At 37.8% G+C, this 12400-nt stretch overlaps 1 protein-coding gene across 2 annotated transcripts in view; it reads right to left on the bottom strand.

Annotated features, from left to right (window-relative positions):
• Nucleotides 1-241: 241 nt before the first annotated feature.
• Nucleotides 242-12400, bottom strand: part of LOC102798255 (neprilysin-like) — a 32679-nt gene continuing 20520 nt past the window's right edge. For both annotated transcript variants that reach the window (XM_006795293.3, XM_006795294.2), the window contains exons 10-23: nt 10727-10828; nt 10459-10595; nt 10218-10311; nt 9190-9318; nt 5828-5926; nt 5629-5706; nt 5310-5413; nt 4897-4955; nt 4679-4798; nt 4156-4289; nt 3664-3729; nt 3041-3136; nt 2690-2766; nt 242-2494 (exon numbers count right to left, since the gene is read on the bottom strand). In XM_006795293.3, the coding sequence (XP_006795356.1) occupies nt 2395-2494; nt 2690-2766; nt 3041-3136; nt 3664-3729; nt 4156-4289; nt 4679-4798; nt 4897-4955; nt 5310-5413; nt 5629-5706; nt 5828-5926; nt 9190-9318; nt 10218-10311; nt 10459-10595; nt 10727-10828 (1395 nt within the window). In that variant the 3' untranslated portion in view covers nt 242-2394. The remainder of the gene's footprint in view (nt 2495-2689; nt 2767-3040; nt 3137-3663; nt 3730-4155; nt 4290-4678; nt 4799-4896; nt 4956-5309; nt 5414-5628; nt 5707-5827; nt 5927-9189; nt 9319-10217; nt 10312-10458; nt 10596-10726; nt 10829-12400) is intronic.

Below are 12400 nucleotides of genomic sequence, written 5' to 3'. Positions count from 1 at the left end.
AGAGGAAAATAAAAAAAAAAACATATCATAAGCTAATTATTATAGTAAATGACTTAAGCTTCGCCCAAAATTTTGATTTCTTGTTTCTCAAGGATTTCTGGCAAGATTAACCAACCGTTCACATGTTACTAGCACATCCTTCCTATCCCAGATAACATGCATTCAGAAATATATTTGAGCTAAAGAACGAAAACACCCATGAACATAATAAGTCAAGCTGTCTGCAGACATACTGTGTTTTTTAAAGGTTTATTCTGAAAGAAAGATGCTTCTCAAGATGATGATCAGTCATTCTTAGAAAGTATCTAAATACAGGCAACTGAGGTATTTCTGTCTTTCTACAAGTGGACTGAAAGTGAGAGAAAGAAAACCGAGTGACCAATAAAGACACAAAAACAGCTAGCACAAATAGCATTGAGAATATCTGTCTATATATATCTATATATAGATGTATATATCTATCTATACATATATATCTATATAGATATCGATACACATATTTCCCGCTCGCCCCCTGCAGGCAGTCTAGCTTTCAAGCTGTAGTGCTCTACCAAAGGCCTGGGAACTTGAATATATATATATATATATATATATATATATATATATATATATATATATATATATATATATATATATATATATAGCTGCAATGACCCCATGCTGCAATGACATGGAAGGCGTATACAGTCTGTGGCCTACATGATCATGGACATCATTCATTGCACTAATTTCTAGCTTTCTCAATTTACAATTTAACATTAAAAAATAAAACCACATGAAATGGTTAATTAAATTCTACTGATTTAATACAATCACCTGTATTCAAAAAATGGATGCACTTATGATTTTTTTTAAATGTTTCTGAAACTATATAAGAAGCGTAATCTTTTGCTTTGTGCTTATAATCACCTAAAAACAAAAACAGAAAACATTGGCTATATGGCACACTTTGTAAGATTAAGCCAAGATAAAAATGGGAAATCACTATGCTTCTTCTCAATAGGTAAACGTTTTATGAACACACTTATTCAATGTCTTATCAAAAGTTTGGAAGATTAATAATACGCTCACATGAGTTTGTTAAAAATCAGATTCTTTTTTGACTTTGGCTTTTCGTACTGATAAAAACATGAAACGCAATGTGGCAATTACTGAAATCAAGCCGGGGTTATTATATAAACTGGACAGACCACGGACAGCTCTTTGCACTCGTTATGCTAAGTTAAGTCATATGGCAGATGGCTAAAACACTGAGACGTGAGAGTGGTGTTGATTTTCTCATCCAATTCTTAACGAGAAAGCAAACGAGCATGAGAAAAAGCCGAGCTACTTGTTTAATAATACATTTTCTTATCCTTTGTTCTCCCACAAATGCACATACACACTCACACAGAGTAGCACAACTGTAAGGCATACCAATCTGCTTGACAAACAGCAGGCAGTTATAACAAATGACGTACAAAGACTGTGAAAGACACAGAGACATTCATTCACACGGAAACACTCAGGAGTCTCGAAGAACGAAAAGGGTTTGGTGTCTGTCGATTGTCGTCTTTATGACTTATGACCAGGTGTCATCTTAAAGGCAAAAACTTCATTTTGGTTTATAATCCATGTTCTGCTAATGAAGAGCAGCCACCTGCCAACTGCGGTAAAGATGTTAGCATCGATTATAGAACAGCACTGTGTAATATGTGATCGCGATTAAATACTTGCTGCTCTATATAATAAAATGACTTTTGATTTTCTATAATAATTTATCTAATCTAGTTTTATGGATGACCAAAGATTACACTATGAGTACACTAAAGAGTGGATCAGCATGTTGATGAAGGCTGAAACCAGCTGAGGTTTTATGAGAGTACAGCTCAGTCCCACATACAATAGAGTGGTTCAGCCCTGTTACATGTATATGAGTGTGAGTGGGTGTCTGGTGTATTCATATGCCAGTGGGCTGAGCACATTTGTCTGTCTGCTGCTCTTCTGCCAAATACTTTTGCAGTATTTAGACTTAAACACACTCACATGCGCACTCAGAAATACACACTGGCGGACTCATAAATGAGAAGCAAAACAAGAAAAATTGAGAGAAAAATAAAAACAAAAACACAAAAGTGATTGTATCCAGTGAGTAGGAGAATAATTGGGCTGAATGAATGAACTACAGTGTCAGAGTTGGAGAGACAGTGCTCAGTCCATCCATCTACGAGGGTACAGTGTGCTGCCGTCCTTGGATGAAGTGCATACTGCAGTGTCAGTCCACCAGCCATGGTCCATCCAGTCAAGAGCTAAGGGAAGCTTCCATTTTAATGCAGCCCCCTGTGAGTTCTTCAAAAATCAGAGGGTAGAGGTACTGTAGGGGGATGGGGAGGACCCATCCCAGAGGTATGTGAATCACCACACACGGCAGATGTTGTCAGGAACCATGTAGCTGCTTTTGTTGCAGTTGAATGCTTTGGCAAATTCTGGGAAATTCTGAAGGGAGCCTAGTACCCTGTGAACGTAGAGAGGAGATTGATGGTTGGAGCTGAAGTTGTTATATTAGACGGGGACTTGAAAGTGAAATTAACATGACATATCATTTTGTCTAGGTTTTAAAATGTTAGCTACCATTGTAATTTGTTTTCTGCCCTTTGCCGGCAGCACATAGCTGATTGATGTAGAGAAAATACTCTTGGTTTGAGTTTACCTGAATTTCCCTGGACTGTGTACGTCAACTTTAATGGAATTAACAGCTTGCTCTGGCCGATGTGTTCCACACCACACCTGTAAAAAGACAGTGATTAGGATGCACAGAATTGCACCAAGAAATTTGAAATCTGCACATCTATTCATTGCTTAACCCAGTCATCCATCAACCCATCCATCATTCAATCAATCCACCAATCCATCCATCCATCCATCACGAAGCATGCACATTTTGCAGGATATTTTTCTACTGTTGCCTACAGTCCTAGCAAAGATCAGAACTACAATGCATGTGTAAAAAATGGCTTATTATTCAACAAACAACTGTTGCATCAGACAGTAAGGCTATTACCTGAGCAAAGTTTAGGAAGAAGAGTTGATCATGGGAAAGGTCAATTCCAGGCAAAGGTGGTTCCTCTCCATGCTGCTTTACGTAGTTCTTGTAGGCCTAAATCAGTGACACAATCTTACCCAGCAGTCATGTTGAATACATCTAAAAATCACACTGATTATGAAAGCATAGCACTTATGTCACCATGTTTGCAGACAGAAAAATAAATGCATATGGATCCATCCTGTCTCCCTGAGATCTACGTATTAATTAGAAAAATAATCTAGACTTTGCGCTGAAAGAGAAAGAAAAAAAAGTGTACCGTGTATGTATTTTCTTAGACATGTATAATTTATGTGTAAATACTATACCTGCTCTTTCATGTTGCATTCACGTCTTTGAATGTCTTTTCTGTGCTTTGCCAAGCTAAAACTGATACATCCAGCAGCAACATTATGTTCTTTATTGCTGTGTTTACAATAGCTAATGAGCCAGCCTGTGACCTAACAAAATAACTAGTCTATTAATGTTAGAAAGCAGATGACAATAGCAAGCTGCAGACTGAATCACCTCCTCTCTTATCTGTAAACTGGGCCTCTTAAACTGACTTTCTCTCTCTCTTTTTTTTCCCCCAGGCTCATTACCTGATACGCCTGTCGTATCCCTCCATTGTCAGCAATGTTTTCTCCGAGGGTGTTGTTACCATTTAACTGGAGAGGCGATATAGGGACATAGAACACAAAGATTGACAGGGAAAAAGGACAGAAGGAGGCTGTAATTTTTCCTCTATATTTCAGCAAATTGTACATATAACTTTTGGGATATAGGAAATCATTTCACAAGGGATAAAAGAAGCATTGTTAAAAAGAAAAGGACACAGAAGGTGAGACAAAAAGAAGGAGAGGAACAGCCATTGATATGTCAACACAAATAATTAAGGGCACCTGGAGCAGAGAAGGTATGAGGCAGCAAAATGTGTGGAAAGACAGAAAAATGACCAACAGATAAGCTGGCGAAGGTAACAGGAAAGCAAATAAATGAGATAAAGTAAAGTTCATGATAATATTGGGGAAAAAATATGGGAGGAAATTTGATAAGAGAAAGAAGAAGGATGGATATAGTTCAGATGAACGTACATGTAGTCCACTAGCGAGATCCCAAGAGAAGTTTCCGTACTGATCAACGATGCACTTCGACAGTTCGAGGAACCTCTGTGTTGAGTCTGGTGTCCACCAGTCCTTCAGGTCGCCATCCTTATCATAGTTACGGCCTAAAGAATGAATCGGACGTGGACAGGTTGAACTTGATAAACAAGAAAATAAGAATATCAACAGCACTCAAATGCTGCATATATTCTATGTTAGTTGCATATTTCAATGACATTTTTGTGTTTGTGAACAGTAGATGTCAGTATAAATAAATCCTCCCATCTCTGAAGCAGAACCAAGTTGGAAAAAAAGTTCTGAGATCCTAAATGGTGTCACAAAACATATTTTTCTGGTACCAGTTACAAGGGGAACTCTATTGCATATATATATATATATATATATATATATATATATATATATATATATATATAATTTATTTTTCCAAAGATTAATGCAGTCTGCCAGAACTGCCCCTGAGAGGAACAAAGAGTAACAATGTGGAAACTCATACCATTGTCATCAAAGCCATGTGTGATCTCATGACCGATTACCATGCCAATGCCGCCATAGTTGAGAGACTTAGCCTGGCCTTTGCTGAAAAAAGGAGGCTGAAGGATTCCAGCAGGAAACACTGACACCAAGAAAAATAAAATAAATAATTCAGCAAATACATAAAATATGTATTGTTTTAGTCTTTTGCAGTTTAATCTTTGCATATATGTGAAATACCTATTTGATTTTTGCTGGATGAGTAGAAGGCATTGACAACAGCAGCTCCAGTTACCCACCTGGAGAAAGACGTTGGAATTAACCTACAGTGAAGAGCACTACTGCTACAGTAAAGAGCACTAGACTACTGTGAAATGCATGTTTGATGAAATATATCAAAATTAACCTGCAGTTATTAATAGCTGGGCTAATGTTAGCCTCCCAGCCGAGGAAAGCTGAACTCTATACGTGGGTAGGAGTATGTGTGGGAGAATGATCAGTGCACTGTGCTAAATGTGAGATACTGGGGTACACCAAAAGTGGCAAAAAGGGGAAAAAACGGATTTATTACTGCTAATTTAAATGGTAATAACTGCAGCTTAATATACATCTGGAATAAGCCAGTTTATTCTACCCCTCAATGGAAAGCTTACTCTTCTTTGTTGACTTTTACTCTGAGTTTCCGCAGGCGTTTCTTCTGCACATACTCCAGGTTCTGTAGGATGTTTTCAAAGTACTCCTCTGCACTGTAGCTCAGCTAACACCAACACACAGAGAAACAGGAGGATTAGCCGAGATGAGAGCTATCAACACTTGGCCATATATTCTCCAGCAAAACTCATAAAAGCCAGGAATTCACAGAGATTTTTCACAGAACTGATATGCGGCTACAATAAAGGCGCTCTGTATTCTGCTGAAATGATTCCATGAAAGAAGGAAAACATTCTCAGTTGCATATTTTCAGATACTTACATCTTTGTACTCATTGTTAAGATATTCGTCATCCATGATGTTGTCTGAATAGCCGATCCGTTCCCGAATAGCTCGGGCCTGCACAAGAATAGGTTGAGAAAATTGAACAAACATTTTTAGCCATCAACTATCCCGAAATTCAGAATGGACTATACGTATAACAACCATTAACTGTTATAGCTAAAAGTATAAGCAATACCTTCTCCTCAGCTGCTTTCTTGGTCTCTGCATCCATCCATGTCAGGTCATCAAGGTTACTAATGAACACTTCCCTAATGCCTTTAATCATCTCTTCCATCTAAGCCAAACCACACAAACACAAACAAAGAGTGAAAACCTCATCATATCAGTCAGAACAAATTTTCTGCAGAAGGAGACTATCATCAAAATCTGAAGTTATGCCAAGCAATCTTGCAACATACTGGGCAACAAATTCATAAAAATACACTTCCCTGAATTAAGCCTCATTATTACATAGTCACGTATGAATGCAGAACAACTCCAGGTTACACTCTGTGTAGGAGTCTGCTGACCTTGGCAGACATTTTCAGGAGTGTGATATTAGTTTAACATGACATATTTTTTTCTATCAAGTATTAAAATTGGCTGAGGTCACAACAATAATCAGATAAGCTTCATTAGTGACTAAAAACAACTACAACTACTAAAAGAAAATTATTATTAAATAGATATTTCTTTGTACATATAAAAGTCTCATCGTGTATTAAAATTCTCTACAGTAGATGTCTTCACTCCTTGACTGCATGGTTACAAATACATTATTGATCATGCTACTGCTCTACATATTTTAAAAATCTACATTCGCTTATAGATGCATTCAGCATTTTAGGATTTCATTTCTGGTTACTCGAATGATCCTGAGCTTTATGAATTTAAATTATAGAAGAGATATTTCAGCATAATGGCAATCCATGCGATAGGCAGGCCAGTTATATTATTTTTATTTAACACATGAATGAGTGCAAGTGAAAAGATGCTTTTCATGTCAGCATTCTTGTCTTCAACGTGAATTTGCAGAGCAATAGTAGCTTCAGATAATGAGATTTTCTTATGCAAATTCAAAAATCATCAGTCATCACATCAAAAGCTCACTTTTCAGTAAAACCTGTGGTGCATGTTTCTATAATGTATTTGCCCTGAGCTATATGTTTTCACGATCTGACTGACGGCACCAGTGCAAACCATGCCCTGTACTTTGGCCATCAGACTTAAAAAGGCAAGGTTTTTGGCCACAAGCATAACAAATACACAACTGGGACAATTCAAATGAAAGTGAAATGAATCGGCACCAAATAACAAATACAAATAGAACAGAAACAGGAAATTAAAAAAAATAACTTCAGATACAACAAAGGTCACCCTTCAAGAGTCCTCTAACCACAGATTTGTTTTGAGGCCACAGTAGGCAGACAAAAGGCACACCAGCTTCTCATCACATTAGCAGACCCCTAGCTAACATAATGCGTGACGACTTGGAGAGCACACTGTGGTTGCTGACAAACCAGCAGCGATTATACTTAAGAGGCTTTTCTAAAAACCTTTTAACATACTTGTGATAGCGTTATGTGCATGGATACGCTGTGTTCCAGTAGTTGTTTTTTTTTCTTTTAGTCAAAGTTTTAGTATAATTATGCTTCTTTGTCACACAGTGCTGCAAATTAGGTGCATTATCTACCCAAAGCTAGCAAAGTGCTCAAAAATAGATATTTTTCATTCACCATGATTTAGTCCACATGGACTGAGTTTGGAAAAGTAGACAGTTGGACCCAAAGTTACCTTATCGTATTAAAAAGAGGGATGCTTAGAAATATAACGTTTTAGCAACAATCTAATGAAAAATATTTTAATTCAACTTATCAGAGTAACATATTTACCATCTACATTAACTATTTTTGAATTACTTTATATACCATATATACTTACTGGTCAATTTATTAGGTACACCTTTCAAGTACCAGTTTGGACTCTCTTTTATTTTCAGAACTGTCTTAAATCGTTGTTGCACAGATTCAACAAAGTGCTGGAAACATTCCTCTTATTTGATTTGTGAGTGTTTGTGTTGTTTAGCCGAAATATATTTCTGAATGCATATTATATATAAGACAAAGACTTGCTAATTTTGTTAGGGTTTTTCCTTTTCTTTTTTTTCTTTTTTTTTTTTTTTTTGAGAAGTCATATATACACTCACTGGCCAGTTTATTAGGTATATTTTTCTAGTACCATGCCTTAATTTTTAGATTAATCCAGATGCTGGAAAAACTCCTGAGAGATTTTGGGCTATATTGACAGGATAGCATCAGCTACTGCAGATTTGTTTCTGCATATATCCCATTCAACCCTGTCCCAAGGGTGGTCTATTATTGTATTGACATCTGGCGATGTTATGTTCAATAAACCAGCTTTATCATACAGTGTGTTATTCTGTTGGAACACAAAAAAAATCAGAAGATAGATAGACTATACACATGGATTATGGTGTTTAAATGACACTTAATTTAAAACCCCAAAGTCTATCATTAAATTTCCCCCACACCATTACACCACTAGCAGCTTGTGCCATTGATTCATGGCAAGGTGGAACCATGCTTTCAAACGGAGATTTATTAGACCAGGTACCATGTTTCCAATCATTTATTGTCTAGTTTTGATGAGCTGATGCAAGTTACAGCCTCAGTTTCCTGTTCTTAGTTTACAGGAGAGGCAGCGATTGTGGTCTTCTACTGCTGTAGCCCATCTGGTCCAAGATTTGAGGTGTTGTAACCTCTGAGATGCTCTTCTGCATACCTTGGTTTATAAAGTGGCAGATGAGTATATATTGTATCGATGGTATACTAATAGCTGCAGTATAAAACAACAATTTACCTAAAGTGTACGCACTGAAAGGAAAGAAGAACATATCAAAAAGATACTGTATCTGTGTCACTTAAAGAAAGTGTGGCAGCTGCAGGTCACAACGAAATGTGTTTACTGTGTGCATCAGAGGATGTACTGCCATACACAGATGCTGTAAAATTCTTGATGATATGACAGAAATTTACAATAATGTATTTCTATTTGTAAAAGTTGTACATGGTCGCAAATAAAAATTGATTCACATGCACAATGTCAGATGCCACAGCTCACACATACACATGCATAGGCAGTTTGAATTTACAGTGTGGGTGGTGTGATCATAATAACAAGGACACCTTGTTCAGCTGCTTTGAGTGGAGGCAAGCAAAAACTACAGTATTCTGATAGACAAGACACAAATGTGACAAAAACACAAGTGGGTGTCAAAATACTCTCCATCAGATGTGCCTGAAACACATGTTTTTTGTTGTATGTATGACTAACTCAATACATAAACGTCCACACTCCTCTTGTAATGCCCTGCAGAGGCATTTTTAGGTTATCACTTTCAGCTTTCAATAAACAAGGTGCGGAATTCCATTACAGAGATTGTATCTTGTCTAATGAAGGATATTTCCAAGAGCTCTTTATCTTTGATTGAGTCTAATGTGTTTTAACAATACAAAGCCTAATGCACCTTCTACTGACCAGTTCTTTACTCTTTTCAGAGAATGCCTCCTGCACATAAAGTCGTCCCACAGCATTTTCCAGGTTGTTGTTGACGTACAGAGCACACTGTCGCCACACTGCTGCCTCTGACGTCGTACCAGACAGAGCCTGCAGGGAAAATAACAAGGCACAGATCAATTAAAGATGAAGGATAAACTGGTCAGCATATTGTTTAAAGAGGCTCATGGCAATAGGAAATGGGGCAGTGGGGAAATGATTAGATTAGAAAAAGGGATTACCAAGATTTTTAATGCATGGAGGAAGAATATGAATGAAGCAACGTGTTGAAATCGACTGTTTATTAGAGCCTGACTGATACTGCAGTTTTAGCATCAATTAAATAGGTGTGTGGGTGGTGGTAGGGTTTGATTCCCATCCCCCACTTTTTTTTAAAGAATTTTTCAAAATGAAAACTCTTAACACCTCCCCCCCCCCCCCCCCCCCCCAAGAAAAAAAAAATCATTGAAAATATAAAATCTTCTAATTTCTAAAAATGTGCCTATTTTGCATGTTGCATAGACAAATCTCAAACATGTTCTAACCTTAGATGGTTTTCCAGTAACCTTGTCAGTGTTAGAAGATAAACTGTATCAGCTTAAGGTAACTGATATTGCTTTATGAAAGTAGCAAAAAAGTGCAGTAAATAGCCATTTGGAAGCAGCCTTATGTGCTAATGTAACTGTGCTTTAGATAGTTTCTGTTTAGCACTAATTGCCAAGTGTTAACATGCTCACATATTCCAGCAAGGTGGTGACAGTGGTAAACAAACCTGCAAATGATCAGCATGTTGGCATCTTAAACATGATCCCATGCTAACTTTAGCATTTAATTCAAAGCATAGGTATTGTCATTTAGCCCCATACCAGCAGGAACATTACTGCAAACATGTTTTAACTGCTTTGCACCCTGTGTTGTTTGCATTTTCTTTTAATAACTTAGGTAAGCAGCAGTGTCTGCAAACAGGACCTTCCATGGACTATAACAGCATCAAGGTCCTGTGCGTGTACCTTGCGGAAGGCTTTCCTGGTGTCTCTGTAAGCTCTGCTAAGACCCACCACCATGTTCATAGCAAAACGCCACACCATGTAGTTCTGCAGATCCCTGTGAGTAAACAGAAACATGTTAAGAAAAAAGCAATCATACTCACACAAAGCTATCAATACTGTGCACTCCCTCCCCCACAAGCTTAGAGACAAAAACAGGCTTTTATACTCCATCACAGATACAGACTTAAATGAACACACCTACCTCTTGGTGTATTTGGCCAAGATCAGGTTGAGCCTTCTGTAATAGTTGGGCGAGTAGTTTATGACCTTTTCTGTGTCAGGGACGCTGATGTTGACTGTATTCATTATTTTAGCTGTGAAGTAACTCCAGTCAAATAGCTTCAAAAGGAGTTTTTTAAAAAAAAAAATCCCCACAGAGATAAAGAGGAGAAGAAGATAAAGATGAGAAAGAAGTATCTATGTGAAATGAAAACAGCAAACTGTGGTACATAAAGAATTTTTTTTTTTACCTGTGATTCAACCTCAAGGGTGAAGTTGGCGTTCAGGTCCCCCAGTTCCATCTTGTTGTAAAGCAACACCGGGTTGTTACGATCCTCTGGGGTATCAGTAGCCTTGGAAAGAGCAAGACAGAGGGGGTAAAAATCAAGAATGCTGTCACAACCCTCCTGGTTCCTGACACATGCGTACAGTTGCAGAGCAGGTCCAGCAACATCAAACGTATTTGGCGTCCCAGGAGGCTTTGGCTCTGTAAATGTCAAAGCGCGAATGGTGTGACTGCCTTGTAAAAGCCAGCAGCTGAGTGGAGGAGAAGTGAAGCATGGCAGGGAGCAGAGCAGAACAGACTAGGATGACAAACACAGAGTGTGGAAAACTGTTGATGAAAAGTCACGGTGTTGGGATCAGGCTGGTTAACAGCTTGTTTTAGACATCAGCTGCTACAGACTGGAACCACAGACACGCACACAGAGGAGGGAGGTTTGGTCTACAAATGGATGCCAGGGGGGTCATCCTGCTAACAGAAGCCTTTTGTGTTAAGTTAGATGAAAAAAAAAAAACTAGAATACAGAAGGAAGAAGGAACCTTTGAACCATCATCTTTCCAGTCTGTCAAGAAGTACCAGCTTAGACAGAAAGATAAAGCTACTGAACCTGCACAAAGTCTTTGCCTTGCTAAAGTTTTTGCCTGCATTTTAACTTACATCAGTTGTAGGTTGCCTCTATATACTGAAATGATCACGGTAATTATGTCACCACAGCCTGCAGCTCTACATTTAACTGCAGGTCAGTGAGCTCTATCAGGTATGGTACTGACAGTTTTTAGATGATTCAGAAAATCTTGGATTTCACAAGGAGGCAACTCACTGAATCTCCTCAAAAATGTGCAAGTGTTTTTCATTATGTTGACTTGCTTATTAAGGTATCTGCTATTTTACTGCTTTATTACTGACAGTTTACTCCAAGTTACCATTCCAGGCTATGGTTAACTTTCTTCTGTAACATTTTAGTTGACTGTACTATTCAGTCTCAATGGCTGTCACCTCATTCACTAGCCTCAAAATTGAGATTAGTTTAGCTTAATACCAGCCTGCTTTGCATCACTAACAGTAGTTTTAAATCAATGACATCCCAATGTCTCTCTTTCCATTACCTGAAAAATATTCTCTTTCAGCTAACAAGAAGAAAATGTCACTCCCTTATCTGCACATAGGTCAAGGAGAACGGGGATGAAGAAGCTCAGAAAAAAAGGTGTATTTCACATTTTATAAAATGATATGTGTTTAACTACACGTCTTCTGTTGCTTATCACTGGAAAAGGGTAAGATGTGAGTAAGAGGTTTATTTTTGGTTGTGGTGTAGTTCAGTTTGCCACATAATCTTGCTAGCTGTTTCATTATGGACAGCTCTCAACCACCAGGAAGTCTACACTAGCAACATGTGCCCAGTGACAACTAGCCAGTTTTAGTATAACGATTTCTATTTTATATCTGCCACACTTCTCGCAGTAGACCGGGAATTATTTTACATTCAGTTATTGATCATAATCACACTTGGAACTGGATGAATACTTGGAACTGAGCAGGCTAGAACTACAGTATGCATTACTGAAAACAAGATCTCTTTCCCATGGTTTCTCAAAGCCATAATAAGCATATTTTGAAAAGTACAGGAGGTTCTTAAGTATTT

The sequence above is a fragment of the Neolamprologus brichardi genome, chromosome 14 (genome assembly GCF_056152115.1).
Source record: "Neolamprologus brichardi isolate AB-2024 chromosome 14, ASM5615211v1, whole genome shotgun sequence".
Lineage (NCBI taxonomy): Eukaryota > Metazoa > Chordata > Actinopteri > Cichliformes > Cichlidae > Neolamprologus > Neolamprologus brichardi.
This window is presented reverse-complemented; position numbering and strand designations above follow the sequence as displayed.